The 16,481-nt window shown below is 43.3% G+C and overlaps 1 protein-coding gene across 1 annotated transcript in view; it reads left to right on the top strand.

Annotated features, from left to right (window-relative positions):
- The window catches only part of NBEAL1 (neurobeachin like 1), a 142,394-nt gene that overhangs the window by 69,823 nt on the left and 56,090 nt on the right, over window positions 1-16,481 (top strand). The window contains 5 exon segments of the mRNA XM_030580909.1: window positions 928-1,060; window positions 2,934-3,053; window positions 4,462-4,765; window positions 6,246-6,331; window positions 10,137-10,226. Coding sequence (XP_030436769.1) covers window positions 928-1,060; window positions 2,934-3,053; window positions 4,462-4,765; window positions 6,246-6,331; window positions 10,137-10,226 — 733 coding nt within the window.

Below are 16,481 nucleotides of genomic sequence, written 5' to 3'. Positions count from 1 at the left end.
GGCAAGCCTTCCTATCGCAGCTTCTACTGGCAAAGAAGTGATTTTGTCAATATATCTTATACCAGTTGGGTGAGCAAAATAACCTATACCAGCAAAAGCACTTTGATGCCCGTATAACCGCATCTACATTTGGGCTTCTGCCAGTATAGAAATATTGCAAAAGATTACCCCACTCCCACTCCCATGACATTACTTTACCAGGAAAAATTTCAAGTGTAGACCTGACCAAAAAATTCCCTATAACAATTTCAAATTCATGCAATTTCTGTCAAAATGGTTCCTCAAAAAGTGTTAGAAGTAAAAGCACCAATATAACAGGATAGTTACTTTTGTGTATAATGTACATTTAGGAAAATACATGGTTGCAGAAAAATACTTCCTAATTCCTGTAACAGGAACCTCCAAAATGTCCCACGTAAACATAGTATTGGCAAATTATCACAAGCCTAACGGCAGCCTTTTACTTCACCCCTCCTGACAAAATGGCACAGATTGAAGCCTAGATTCACATTTATGATCGAGGTGTTGCTTGCAGAGACTGCAGTACCCCACATGCAGTGCTTTATACTGAAACCAGCATAAACTCTGTGGATTTAAACTGAAATGTTACATGCTGGAACCAAAGTTTGTGTCTCCATGTAAAAGGTGAGGATGGCTACAAACTTCTTTGAGAACACTGGACTACTTTTGTCCTGCACACCATGTTTTAGGCTTCCTTGTGCCTATGGTTTACTTGTAGTTGTTTGTTTTTATTAAGTGAACCAGAATGTCACTTTGAGGATCCTTTTACTCATTAGATATGACTAGTGATGATGGAATGTTTTCAGCCATGCTGAACAATCTAAACAGGTTTTGTACTGATTTCACATACTGCTAGTTACATTTCAACAGTTCTGATAAACTATCTCATGGATTTTTCATTTGTAGCTTTTTTACAGGAAGTGGGATGGGTTTCGAGGCCTTCATTACCTACTCTGGAACGCTGGTGGTTGCAGTTTGCACAAAGAGAGAATATGCAACAGTGATGCTGCCAGAGCATTGTTTTTGTGATTCCCTCTGGGTAAGATCTGCTACTTGCTACTTAAATGTACTTTGTTTAGGACAGAATAGCCTTAGCTAGAGAAGCAACTGATAATCTTAACAAGTGATTTAGTTTTTTTCTCTTGAATAAAGACATGTTCCACTTCTAAAGATAAGGCCTAATCCTTAAACATCTGAGTAGATCTTATTGTGGACTTATTTGTTTGATAGGATTTTGAGGGCAGGAAGAGGGTATGTTCCTGAGTGTGATTTAACAGTGAGAGGCTTTTAGGAGTTTCTGTTTTTATTTATCAGATGGCTGAGGTAAATTATTGTCTCCATTTAATAATGCTGCTGGCTTGTGGAGTTAATTTGTTCCTTAATATTTACGCTATTGGATGGTTATTGTAAGTCTAATTATTGTCAGAGGGCTTAGAAGTTGTGTATATGTTTTTTAATGGTAAATCTAAATAAATGTCAGTGTGGCTACTTAGGCAAGTAATGATTACAGGATAGGATCTGTAGTCACAGAATCATAGAAATGTAAAGCTTGAAGGAACCTTGAGAAGTCAATTCCAGGCCCTTGCATTGAGACAGGACCAAGTAAACCTAGATCACCCCTGCCAGGTGTTAGTCCAACCAGTTTTTAAAAACCTCTTATGATGGAGATTCCACAACCTCCCTTGGAAGCTATTTGATAACTATAAGAAATCCTTATAGTTAGAAAAAAATGGCTATTTTTAAAATCCAATTTAAATCTCTCTTGCTGCAAATTAAGCCCATTGTTTCTTGTCCTTCCTTCAGTGAACATGGATAACAATTGATTGCTGTCCTCTTTAATAGCCCCTTACATATTTTAAGACTGTTAAGAGATTCCCCCCTCCCCCCCCCGCCATCTTCATTTCATCAGACTAAACATACCAAGTTTCTTTAACCTTTCCTTATTGGTCAGGTTTCCTAAACCTTTTATCACTTTTGTTGCTCTTCTCTGGACTCTAATTTCTTCATATCTTTCCTAAACTGCCCAGAATTGGACACAGTATTCCAGCTGCGGCCTCACCAATGCTGGGTAGAGCAGGATAATTGCTTCCCTTGTCTTAAATATAATAGTTCAGTTAATTTTGCAACTGCATCACATTTTTGACTCGCATTCAATTTGTGGTCCACTATAACCCCCCCAGATCCTTTTCAGCAGTACTACCATCTAGTCAGTTATTCCCATTTTGTAGTTGTGCATTTGATCTTTCCTTCTTAAGTGTAATACTTAGCTCTTGTTTTTATTGAATTTCATCATGTTAAATTCAGACTGATTCTCCAATTTGTCAAGGTCTTTTAGAATTCTAATTATGTCCTCCAAAGTGCTTGCAATCCCTCCCATATTGGTGTCATCCACAAATTTTATAAGCATACTAATGGTTACTGTCTCTGCAATCTCTCTGTGAAGGGGCTGTGTCAGTGTTATGGTAATTCTCTATTCCTTTGATGTTTTTTAAGGAGAAGAAACATAAATGCAGCTGGATCAGTTAGATGGCTCCTGAGTGGTGGGATGTGTTACAGGAACTTCTAAAGTTTATAAACTATAATTTAGTTCAAAGTCTAAGGCTTAGAAAATGTGAATAAGTTACTCTGTTGCCCCATCCCATTCCTAAGGCTATATTTAGGGACTGCATTGCATTATTATGAAGGGCGTCACATATATCTTTTTTTCCCCAAAAACCTTTTTGTAATATACACTTTTTTTAAAAAAGGAAGGCATTAGTTGATCTAATCTTTCAGTGATGCTATAAAAGTTTATTGTCTGCTATAATTTCTTCACCCATTTAATGGTCGCAATGTTGAGCAGACATGCAGAATTGCTTTGTTGCATTTTAATAAGAACCTAATCAAATTGTACTGTTATATTGCCTGTCCAGCACAACATAACTATTGTTCATATGCCTGGAAAGAGGCCCTTTGGTCAAAGCTTTGTCTGCATCTACGTCAATGGACAACAGAAGATCTCTGCCCCACTTAGATTTCCTGCCATGAATGAAGTAAGTCTGTTCTTCTCATCAGACCACTATCCTAGGGATTTCTTACAGAACAAAAGTTTGTTAAATAAACAGTCAGATAAAACTAAGAAATAAAAAGGGAAAATGGGTCATCCGTATTAAAAACATGACAAACTGATTAGCAGTTTTTACTTTTCAATGTTGAGGATAGTTAAGCTCAACCCAACATGTCTCTTTGGTCCATCTCAAATACAGCAGAATAGAAGAGGACAAGATGTTAACCAAGAATTATCTTTTGATGGTGGTTCAGTGGCCTGTGTAACCTTGTGTTAGCTCCTTTTATGTGAGGTGTTTCTTTTTTTTAAAACTACTGTCACAATTAGCACTAACCGCTTCCCTTGTGTGCAGTCTTTCCAGAGAAGATGGTAGGTTAACTCACAGCGGAGAATGACCGTGTCTCACTAAGAGGTGATTTTCAGTACATTTGAGAGCACACAGGAAGTTTGAGTGGTCTTGCATGTGACCTATCTGTCCTGTATTTGGTTAGGGGATACATTAATAGAGACATTTCTTTTTAGTGCTAACAGCTGATCATTTCTACATGCTAAATACTAAATTAACCTTAATAAGCACAAGCCAATAGAATGCCAAAATGATTATATGTAATATGTGGATGCTGTTGTAAACGGTTGCTCCTTTTTTTGGAGCAAGTCAGTTTTAAACCTGGGCTTAATGTTATGATACTGAGCCATTACTTTTATTTTTATAGGCCCCAGTTCTGCAGTCCTCCTTGGTTTGGGGCATACATTCATATGAGTAGTTCCATTGACTTCATTATGACTATTTGCATGACTTACATGCTTCCTGTAAAGGTTGAAGAATCAAGTACTTAGTTATTAAAAGCAAACATAACTGCTGATTGTAAGACAAAACTGTTGATTTTTTTTTGATGCATCTGTGACAGTTTAGAAACTTTAAAACATTCATTCAGCTTCTTTTATAAAATTTGAGGTGGGGGACACCTCTTGCTGCACAATATGGCATGGGAAGATGGCATTGAAGCTTTTTATTAGTGCAAGCAATCAAGCAGAATACTTCATGTGACAAGATTATTGTAGGAGATACATCTTGCTAAAATATGATCTAAGGGGAATGGTCTGCTGGGACAGAAGCCTTGATGCTCCCTGCAGAGGCCAGGGGAAAAAATTACTCCTGCTTGGAGAAGGATTAATATGCACTTTCTAGCGCTTTTTGTGCATAATGTACACCAACAATATATTGCTGTCTTTCTTCACCTGTTTCCTCAGTCAAGGTGGATTTGCTCTGAAAGATCATTAGATTTAGTCAACTCACTTATTTTTTATGTTTAATTTTGTGAAAGCCTCAAGGATGTTTGACATTTGGCTATAACATTATTATTTTTTTTTATTTCCTACACTGGCATCTCCAGCCTTTTACTTCTTGCTGCATTGGTTCAGCTGGTCAGAGGACAACCACTCCTCCTCCATCTCAGATACCGGACCCACCCTTCTCCTCCCCTATTACGCCTCATCGAACATCTCTAGGTGGGATTCTCTCTCCAGCTAGTTGGGGCGGACTGCTTGGGAAATCAGAGTTGATCACCAAGCTGATCTCTGCGGGTACCCAGGACAGTGAATGGGGATGTCCAACATCACTGGAGGGCCAGCTTGGGTCAGTTATCATCTTCCATGAAGCACTGCAGCCCTCTCAGGTGAAAGCTTTATATTTGGCAGGTAAGTGGTTGTTGGTGGTGGTTGTATAGTGGGAACATCTCCAATCCCAGCTATGGACCAGGATGCCATTGTGCTACATCTGTACAAACACCACAGCAAAAAGATGATCCCTGCCCCCAAAGAATTTACAGTCTAAGTACACAGCTTGCACTGTGCCAAACTGATAGATATGTCCTTAAAAATAAACTGTCAGTTTTTTGAGCTGATTCATATCTTTTTATAGTAACACATTTGTTATAATATATTTGGTATATTTACACAGATTCTCCTATTCCCCTGTTATGTATCAAATTTATAGACATGCAGAGAAGTCCACAGAAATTTATATCCACCAATCCTGAAGAGGTGTTAAAAAAAACTTAAACGGATATCGACCAATTTGGGCTCTCATTTACATGAGTGAAATCTGAAGCGTCTCCATTAACTTCGGTGGAGCTACTCTGGGTTTAAGCAAATTAAACTGAAAGCAGAATTTGGCCTATTAGCTAAAAAAGTTGAATGAAAATCTTTAGTTGGGTATTAAAAATTAGGCAATTAAATTATTCAGTTAAAGGCCACAGCTTTATCCATCCAATTTTCATTTTGCTTTTGCATGTGTGTTAAAGATATTTTCAGTGTCCTGTATCTGTTTTATTATTGGTCCATATCCAGTTTCAAAAACCTCATGCAAGAGTCCATGTATTATTTAACAATTAATAAAGCTTAAAAATAAGTCATAGTTCTGTGTGATCTTGTAAAGAAAACTAAACTTGTCTGAAGCGTTTGAAAGGCTGAGCTTCTTGAAGTGTGACCCACTTATACACTCTGCAATGCTGAGTGTTTTTTCACATGATTTGTCAACATATGGGCATGTAAGTGAGAGTATTCAAATGTTGTGCTGTGGTTGATAAACCACTTAAGTCATTATTCAGCCTTGGGAGCTCATCCTTTAGGATTTACATTAGCAATTGAGAGATGATCTTTTTCAGAACATTTTGATGATGTATATAAAACTATCTTTAAAAAGATTAGGTATATGAGTTACATGATGTCTTATTACTACCAAAAATTGTAAAAAGAATGCACTTTGATAAGTGAATAATCACAGCATTTTAAAATAAATGTAATCTCATTTTGTTACTATATAAAGCTATCTTCAGGATCTGATCTTCCTAACTGCTGGTGATCTTTAGGGAGAGATGATACTCAAGTGTGAAATGGAATATTTGTAAAGACAAAATACTGACAATTTTTGAACATACAAATCTCATTTCATATAACTTAATTTATTTTTTAGCCAGAGGGTTATTTGTAAAGAGTAAAATCTCATGGAATCACAGAGTTATTTTTAAAATAATCTTTGGTTAAGGAGGTATGTCAAATATTTGGTCAGGATATGTGTAGTTCAAGGTGTCCTATTTGTATCTCTAGCAGAGTGTAGCGTAGTAAAATTTATTAACACAAACTTTAAATCTAGCATGTACTTAAAAATATTTTACAGGCCCAAACTGTTTAACTCCATGGAAATCCCAAGAGTCTGAAGTGGCAGATCTGCCCAGTAAAGTGCTTCTTCACTATACACCCAAGGTAGTAATCAGCATGTTTTCCATTTGCTTACATACTTTACAGTAGTTTGTTTTTTTCGAAAGGTTAAAATGTTATGAACAGTAGCTTTAAATGTCTACAGATTAACTTTGATTAACTTTTAGAATGCAACAGGTTTGCTTTTATGGACAATGTTTTCTTTATTCCGTAAAGTGTTGTTGTCCGGCTATGCGGGAAGAAGGACAGGAAACACTGGCTGTGGTTTAATTAGGCCACAACTTTATTCCTAAATGTCTGTGAGTACCCAGCAGATAGAAGTGTACAGTGCAAGTAATTCCATAACAATTTACATATACACAGGGGGAGTGAGTGCTGTCAGCTCCACCCATCAAGTGAGGTTCGGGGGTGAGGGTTATAAAGGAGAGAGAGTTGGCTCGCTGACATACCAGTCATAGCCCCAAAACTCCTATTTCTGCTCCTTTAAAGAATACCTCTTTTAAATCCTTTACCAATCCATTGTATCTGATAGCCATATCCTTTCTCCATGGAGAACCTGCACTGGATATCTGCCACAAGGAGGCTCCAGCAATTAGCTTGTCTACTTCCCCCCGCATACCTAGCCAGGCTCCCAGACATCTACTAATATCCTCTTTAATATTGGCTAAAAACTTGTCAGCTCCCAAGTCTGATAGGGTAGACCTTATCCTCCCTGAATCATTCTGATGCCTCCTTTGCTAAGTCTGGATGAGAAATTACCAACCCCCCAGTGCCATCTATGGATTTGGCCACCTCCCTATTCACATAGTCCTAGACTTGCCAACCTGAGGCAGATCTGCCAGCTTCACAGCTCCCCGCCACACCCTGCGTTGCAATGTGTCAGACCAGATAACTTTTCCCTGGAGTAAAAATTCTAGGATCTGCCCTAAGTCCCTTTTAGCTCTGATCAATAAGTCCACCCTTTTACACATTCCCTAATAATTTTCCCTGAGGTGAACCACAATCATATCTGTTTGCCAGACACTGGGAATGGACGACAGAGGAGTGAGCGCTTGATGATTTCCTGTTCTGTTCATTCCCTCTGGGGCACCTGGATTTGGCCACTGTTGGAAGACCGGATACTGGGCTAGATGGACCTTTGGTCTGACCCAGAATGTTTGTTGCCTGCTCAGAGGCCATCAGAGGCAGATGGGCCATCAGCTGTTCCCATAACATGCCCCCGCTCCCCTGGCAGCTCAGGATTGCCTCACCACTAATGTCCAGCTGCAATCCTCCAGACAACCTGGAAGCCTGCATGTGTGCCCAGTAAACAATACTGTGACCACAGATCTATATGGCTGTCTGCCTGGCCTGCCAGCATCTGGAATACAGACATAAGGGAAAATTAACACCAATTCCCCACCTGGAGTCTCTCATACGTTCTTTTTGCTTCAGAATGCCTACACCCAATGCCTGAATTACACTAGCCCCCACTACTGAATGATCTTGAGTGAGTGGGAACCAAGTCATGTGCTAAAGCCCCAACCCTGTCAGACCCCATCTTAAAACTGTAACAAACTAGTATGTTGTGAGGGGATTCCCATCGTCATGAATCAAAGAGGGACCCATTTTTTCCTGGCCTTATTGCCATGTATGCCCTCACAACCTCCACTCTGCAGATCCCAGGCTCATCGCCTGTTGTAGAATATGAATTCACCCTTTCCTCCTGATCTGCCTTTGACATCTTCAAAGTTATATCACCGATTGCCCCCCTCAATATATATCCCTCAATTCTAAAGCCCTTCCAGAAGAATCCCTACAGGACTCAAGTACTAGTTGCTGATCTTAAAGCTCCAAAAAGTGCTACTGGAAATGCCTCCCTGACTGTGCACTTACAAATGTAGATTTGTTCTTGTTATATAACTGCACCCAGAGATAAAACAATGTAAAACTTTAGAGCCTACAAGTCCACTCAGTCCTATTTCTTGTTCTGCCGATTGCTGAGACAAACAAGTTTGTTTACATTTATGGGATCCTACCTGTAATTCCTCATCCAGTAGTGCACTTTCACAATAACAGATTGCACTACAGTGCTTATATGAGGTGAATTGAAAAAATACTATTTCTTTAATTTAACTTTTTTTTACAATGCAAATTTGTAATTAAAAAATAAAGTGAGCACTGACACTTTGTATTCTGGGGAATAATTCAGATCAAAATATTTGAAAATGTAGAAAACATCCAAATTATTTAAATAAATGTTATTCTGTTATTGTTTAACAGTGTGATTAAAACTGTGATTAATTGTGATTATTTTTTTAATCTGATTAATTTGCACTTAATATTTTTCATTGTTTGACAGCCTAATGGATGCCCATTGCAGTATTGGACAGAAAGGACTCCCTTTCATGCCCTGCCTCTGCAACCTCCATCTGGTGCTGGTCACACTCTGGTGCTACCAGCCTGGTCATTCTCCTGTCCTGCAATCTGTTTGTTCAAATGTCCTGGCTGTGGGTGACCCACCGCACCTTGTAAGCCTTGTAGTGCTATGGAAACAATTTTGGAAGCAACTACCCAGATGGCTTGAATCAATTCTCTGTTGCCTACCCCACCCCCCAAATGCAGCTAGTTCACCATGGCGAGTGTTTGCTTCCCCAGGATTCATGTTACCTCCCAGCAGAGGGAAATCCATTTGGTAGATAGACCATGCTGGGAACTACCTACCCCAGTCCTTGCCCATGCAGTGAAGATCCCAACATCCCCAGTCTTCCATGGTCTCTCAAGCCTTACTCTGTGCACCCAGAACTGGGTTTGGAACTTCCATCCCTCGCTGGAAGGGGGACACCTTCCCTCCTCCTGTTCTCACAAATCTGCTAGAGCCCTGCTCTAATGAGTTTACAACTTTTTCCCCTTTTGGCTGCAAAACTCTTGCTTCTCCTGCTGCAGGTTGGAGGGAGGACTCCTCTGCCCTCCACCTCCCTGTTCTCACCAATCTGCTACCATGTGGAGCCACCAGAGAGTGAAGTTTATGCAGCTGTTCCTGCTGCACAGCTGGTTCAGTTAAGAGGGCTTTTCCTGCACTGGAGTGGACCTAAATAGTCCCCCCTTTCTTCCAGTCACCTAGGGTGGGGATAGGTCACCGTCCCCACACTAACTTGGTCTGAAGCTGCAGCACTCTGGCTGTCTGTCCTTTAAAGGGGTCATACACCTTTTCCTACAAGCCAGACAATGGCCCCCGCTGCTTAATGTAGGGTGAGGTTATTTTACATGATATTGTGGAATAAAACTTAAAAGAACCACAGCTGGATGGCATTTTGGGTGGTATCACAGTGTGAGTGTTGTGAGCCTGTCATTCTTGCCCTCCTGCTTTTACTGAAATATGGTGTGTTTTGTTTCCCGCCCTTTTAGGGTTGGTAGCTTTTTCTGTGCATTTACTTTTTGGTTAGAATAAACTATCTTCCGGCACCGGTATTAATGCCTCACTTGGTATAAAGGGTATGAGTCAGCACTCTTTCCTGAAGGACGAGTTGATAATCTAACTAATTTCCATTGACATGAGTAGTGTGGGTTCCTGTTTTAGTCCTTGCGCTGTCCATAACTAAACTATAGATTGGTGTATTTTATTTCTCATTCTACCAAAAGGCCAAGAATGCTGTAAGTGGTGAAATTGTGAATAGTGAATCCAAGATACTAGGAAATGTATTCTGGGTATCCCACATTGTTAAAATCTTGCCATTAGTATCGCCACAGTGCTGTTTCCTGCCTTACCTCAGTATGCTATGCAGTCTTTTATGTAAATTTATAGGTAATTCAGTGACCCTGAATTTGTTTCAGAAGTAATGCTGAAGCTCATGTTTTCTTCCTTTTTTAGGCCTGCAGAAACCCAATCTGCCTTGACCTGTCCACAAATCTTTTACATGGAAGACTAACTGGAAACAAAGTAGTGAACTGGGACGTCAAGGTAAATTAATATTAAATCATCACAATCTGATATAAATACAAAGTAGTTATCATATACTGGATGCTTAAGGAGTGCTAGAAGTTCCCATTGTGCAGGAGCAACACCATGCATAGCAGTGTTTTCAAGGTGAATTAAGCGAATTTTAGGGTTGTGGTGGTGTCAAAGTAAATTTTGGGAAAGCGCAGTCATGCTAACAGTCCATAGATGATGTTTGAAAACAAACTTAAAATTAGAATATTAAAAGTTATTGTGGTACTGCAAGTAATACGTTTTATATTTTGAAAGCATTTTATGACCTCTACCTTTTCTCCCTAATAATACTTAGTAGTAGCGATTTTAAATTCTCAGAGTGTGAATTAACGTCAGTTAATTAATTTACCTAGTCCTCCATATAGGCCAGTGTTTCTCCCACTTCCCGAAAATATTCTAATGATTTAGTTCTTGCAGATTCGTGGAGACGAGGAAGAGATTCACTGAGTGTGCACCAGCTTAGTCTATTATGTCACTGTTACCTGTTTATTCACTAACTCACCCCATCGCCAACTCATTAGCACACACTGATCTCAAAGATGAGAATCAGACCTGCTGTATATAGGAGCAACATTGATTTCCAGGTCTGACTTTGACCCAAAAGTATCATCTAGGCTAGGGCTCACTTATTTGGTGTACAAATCGAAATGAACTACCAAGCTGGAATCCTCAGGTACAAAATAATTTTTTTCTTCTTCGAGTGTTTGCTCATGTCCATTCCATTGTCAGTGCGTGTGCTCACCACATGAAGGCGTGCCAGAAAATTTTTCCCTCAGTAGTATCCATAGGGGATCGGCTCTGGCACCCTCTGAAGTGGTGCGCATATGCGCTGGTATAAAGGGGCACCATCGGCTCACCGCTCCCTCAGTTTCTTATTACTGCCAGTGATGGTGCTGGAAGTGTCTCCTTGCTTCAGCAAGCTTTTCTGTCTCTGTTGTTTTATAAAGTAGTTTAGTTAATAGTTCCCTTAGTGTAAAGTTAGAAATAGTTAGTCAGTCCTGTATGGGACTCGGCCTAGGTACGGGGAATGCCTCTGTCCCCGGGCTTCAAACCTTGTGACTGTTGGAAAAACATCGCCTTGGAAGCTGCCTAAAGTGTTTAGGGGAAACAAGTGTCACATTTGCAAGAGCTTCAGGCCTCGGACTAAAAAGAAGCGGGACATTCATCTCCGAGTGCTCCTTATGGAGTCGGCTCTTGCACCGGCCTCGGAACCAACGAGATTGCATTCTGCTCCAAGCACTGCGACTTGGTCCAGAGCACGCTGCCGGCACCAACCTGCAATCAGCGCCAATCCGGTACTGGCTTGTGGGAAGGTGCTGATTGAGAAGCCCTTAGTCAGCTCCTGCCACTCCAGCCACGATCAAGGGGAATAGATTGGGGCTGGGTGAATAGCCTGGTGCCTGCCTGGTAACTGGCCACACCTCGCAGTCTTATTAGCCCAGAGCTATTAAGGCTGGGAGGAAGCCAGAGAATGGAGGGGAAGGGAAAGAGAAAAGTTAAGCACAGAAGGAGGTGGGAATCTCCTAGTCTGTTGTGGGCTAGGCCTGTTGTAGGCAAAGTAGCTGTGAAGCCTGTATACAGTTGGGAACTGGTGGTGGGAAACCTATTGAGAATAAAGAGCATGGATGTTGCACCAGATTGAAGTGTCCCTGACCCGTTGAAGAGGGAGGCCAAGGGGCCAAATACCCAGGGGCTCACCGTGGACCCCGTTACACATGGGGGCTTGTCCAGAACTACAAGCCATCACCAGGGTGTTGCAACCCGAAGATGGAGGGAACCTTGCAGTGGCTAGCCAAGCAGCAGGAGGAGATGCAGAAAGCACTGCAGGCCTTCCAGCAATCCCACCGGGTGGAGAGGCTGGCCTTACTCACCTGACAGGCTGGACAGCCAAAGACTCTCCAGGACTTTATCAGAGAGCAGGCCAATGTGCAGCAGCAGCTCCTGCAAAAGCTGGTGAGGCCCCCAGGAGGAGATGGCACCCAAACACCAGGACTAGGCCTATGTAAGATGGGCCCCACCGATGACCCCAATGCCTTCCCTTATATGTTTGAGTGGGTGGCCATAGGCACTGGATTGGATAGGGCAACCTGAGCCCTATGACTGGTCCCCTATCTGGCTGGCAAGGCCCAGGCTGCGTATATGGTGCTAAACAATGAACAGGCCAAGGATTATGACATGGTGAAGGCGGCTGTCCTAGACCGGGTGGGACACTGGGCGGAGAAGTACTGACCAAAATTTTGGTCGGCCCAGTGGATGAGGGGTTTGAGGTCCCAAGCCTGTGCCTGAAAGCTGACGGACTGGGCCACATATTGGCTGGACACGTGGGGGAAATCACGGAAAGGGTGATCCTTACGCAGTTCTTCAGGGCCTCTAAGAGGCTATGTGAGTCTGGGAGTGACACCAGCCGAATACGGTAGAGGCTGCTGTTAAATTGATGGAGTACACGGAGGTGAATTTTCCTTGAAAGAAGGGTAGGACATGCTGAGATCTCGAGTGGGGGAGGAAACCCTGAGAGCCCCCCGCCCCTGGGAGAAGCCCTGAGAAGAAGATGGAGGAGGAGACCAAGGGAATCCCTAGTCTTCCGGAGCAGCTTGTGTACTGGCGATGTGGACAGCCAGGATATAAATGTAGGGACTGCCAGAGATGGAATGTGGCCTAGCCAAGTTTTGCAGCTGGACTGAGGTGGGGGGGGCAGAAAAAGGAGTGAGGACTGCCCACCATCCTCGTGTGAGTGAGGAGGAAGCCCCAGAGGGGCTCGGGGGACACGACCTTGGCCCTCTCACTCATTCAGAGGGGGCGGGTGAAGCCACATTGATTTATCCCGGGGGCAAGGATGAAGCTGGAATGCATTCAAGGGGATTGGAAGCTCAGGCCCAGAGCAATTTTACCTGGTAATGGATTGGGGTAGTAGAGGAGTTACCATACCCCATGGTACTGGGGACAGACTGGGATCCCTTCCCAAAAGGGTCTGACCTGATTCTGGTGTTGAAAGGTGTGGTGTTTGTGAGCCCACAAGCACTGTCTCCCTGTTTTTGGATACGTCTGACCTCGGTTGCGGAGTATGTCTTGATACACTGCAGACTCAAGGGTTGTGGTCTTGAAAGGAGCTTGCATTGCATATAAATGTCAGGGAACTCAGAGCCATCCGCCTGGCTTGTAATATCTTCCTTCGCCAACTGTCTGGCCAGATGGTGCAGATGTCGACAGACAGTATGGCCTCCATGTTCTATGTCAACAGGCAGGAGGGAGCTCGGTCATCGGCTCTGTGCCAGGAGGCCTTCTGTCTGTGGGACTTCTGCATCCAGCATGCAATCCACATGGAAGCGTCTTGCCTCCCCAGTGTCCAGAACACACTGGCTGATCTCCTCAGCAGGTCCATCTTTTCTCACCATGAGTGGTCCCTTCACTCAGAGGTCATCAGAGTGCTCTTCCAGAAGTGGGGAGTTCCCCGAGTGGACCTGTTAGCCACCAGCCAGAACAGAAAGTGTCATCGGATTTGTTCTCTCCACGGCCTCGGCAGAGGCTCACTATCTGATGTTTTTCTCCTGTCTTGGTCAGGAGACCTGATGTACGCCTTTCCGTCAATTCCACTCATCAACAAAGTCCTCTCAAAAATAAAGAGGGACAAGGCACGGGTCATTATGATTTGCTCCAGCATGGTCTCACCAGCATTGGTTTGGCATACTCATAGACCAAACCGGGGCAGCCCCATGGCCACTTCCTAGCTGCCCGGACCTACTCTTGCAGGATCACAGTCGACTCCTGCACTCGAACCTCACCTCTTTCCATCTCATAGCTTGGATGCTACGTGGCTGAATCCAGAGGAACAAGCCTTCTCTAGTCAGGTACAGCAGGTTCTCTTGGAGAGCAGAAAGCCTTCCACCAGAACAACTTACCTGGCAAGATGGAACTGTTTCTCCTGCTGGGCATCAGAGCAGACTATCTCCCCGACTCAGGTGTCTCTGCAGTTCATCATGGATTACCTGCTTCACTAAAAGCACCAAGGTCTCGCATTCTCTTTGATCAAGGTTCACCTGGCAGCCATATCTGCTTTCCATTCTTGCATCCAGGGTAGATCTATGTTCTCACATAAGGAGTCGGTCAGGTTCCTGAAAGGCCTTGGAAGACTCTTTCCATCGATCCGGGACCCAGTTCCCCAATGGGACCTCAACCTGGTCCTCTCCAGAATCATGGGTCCACCCTTTGAGCCTGTGGCTTCTTGTTCCCTTTCCTACTTGTCATGGAAGGTTACATTCCTTGTAGCTATTACCTGAGCAAGACGTGTCTCTAAGATTAAAGCTCTCACTTTGGAGCCCCCATACAGGGTATTCTACAAGGACAAGGGCCAGTTGTGGTCTCATCTGGCCTTCCTGCGAAAGGTGGTGTTGCATTTCCATGTCAACCAGGATATCTTTCTCCCGATGTTCTGTCCAAAGCCTCACACAACCAATAAGGAGAGGCAGCTGCACAATGTAGATGTCAGGTGCACCCTGCCTTTCTATCTGGAGTACACAAAGCCCTTCCATAGATCAACCCAGCTCTTTATCATGATCACTGACAGGATGAAGGGCCTGCCAGTGTCCTCTCAGAGGATTTTGAATTGGGTCACCACCTGCATCACACTTGTTACAAGTTGGCACAGGCTGTGCCTCACCAACAGTGAAGGCTCACTCAACTAGGGTGCAGGTGTCTTCAGCTGCCTTCCTGGTGCATGTCCCTATCCAGGGCATCCGCAGGGCCACAACGTGGTCTTCAGTTCATACATTCATAATGCTTACGCCATCACCCAGCAAGCCAGAGATGACGCTGGTTTTCGCAGAGCTGTGTTGCAGTCGGCACTCCTACCTGCCTCCATGAACTCCTGCCTGCCTCCAGTAGTACTGCTTGGGAGTCACTTACAATGGAATGCACATGAGCAAGCACTCTAAGAAGAAAAGACGGTCAACTTTTGTAACTTTTCTTCGAGAAGTGTTGCTCATGTCCATTCTATGACCCACCCTCCTTCCCCTCTGTTGGAGTTCTGTCAAGAAGGAACTGAGAGAGGGGGGAGCCAGTGCCCCCCCCCCTTATACTAGTGCATACACGCACCACTCCAGAGGGTGCCAGAGCCGGTCCTCTATGGATACCACTGAGGGAAAAACTTCTGGCACCAGTGCATGTGGCGAGCACACACACTTACAATGGAATGGATGTAAGCAACACACCTTGAAGAACAACAGTTACAAAAGGGGTTGACCTGAGTTGTGAGTGTAGGGAATTTGTAGTAGACGACTATAGTTGAGGACTAATATATGCATAAATAAATGGTAGCTGTCTGCAGTGAACATGAAGTTCAGACTCTTCTGAAAGACTCCCTGTGCCAGTAATAGTGTACATTTAATGGCAGCTATTCTGTACTGATACTCACACTGTGTCTCTCAAAGTGAATGTTGTAGGAGAATAGGCTTTGTGTTAGTTGATTGATACACTTCCAGAAAGTGTAGGAACATTTACTAGTTAATTTTGGGTGGTCCAATTTATATGAACAGTTTGAAAATGCCGTGATTTTGGTATCCTTGCCCAGAGGTGTAAGAACGCTGCTTGTACACCACTGGTTCCCTGTGGAGCTATGTTGAGCATAGTTCTGCCCAGCAGAAAGTGTGAAGAGCTCATTATGGGAGTGTCAGGAGCCAGCAGGCCCCCACCCCCAATCGTGGTCTTTAGAAGCCCCATAATGAAGACACTGCATAGATGCTGGTGGGACACTGTCTAGGAATTCTTCAGGGTTAAAGAGAAATGAGAGAGTGGTCTCAGACTTCAGACAAATGTTCTGCATGTTAACTAGCTGGCTTGTGCTTGTCCCTATGTAGCATATCTCTGCACTGCCTCTGAGAGGTGCTTCCTGTTTTGTTCTCACAGAAACAGCAAGGGCGTATTGGAGAGATACATTAGGTGTGAAAAAACTTGACACGGGCCTGCAGGGGAGGGATTCTGCAGGCTGAAGAGAGAGGTGTTGTGAAGAGGTCTGGGGTGGAGCGAAGCAGTGGAAGGAGATAGTAATGAGAGAGATGGGGAGGTAAACATTGGAGAGGGAGTGTGGTGTCTCCTTCCCAGTACCCAAAAGGAAGAAGTGGGGAAGTACCCACATAGTTTTTGGTGGTTTTTGTTTTATTGTTTATTCACCTGAGATTTCTGCATGTGAGAGAATGAGAGAAAAATCATTCTTTTTAGTCTGTAGATATGGTA

This window comes from Gopherus evgoodei, chromosome 11 (genome assembly GCF_007399415.2).
Source record: "Gopherus evgoodei ecotype Sinaloan lineage chromosome 11, rGopEvg1_v1.p, whole genome shotgun sequence".
NCBI classification, from domain to species: Eukaryota; Metazoa; Chordata; order Testudines; family Testudinidae; genus Gopherus; species Gopherus evgoodei.
Note: the sequence above shows the minus strand (reverse complement) of the source record. Positions and strands in the feature narration are given on the sequence as shown.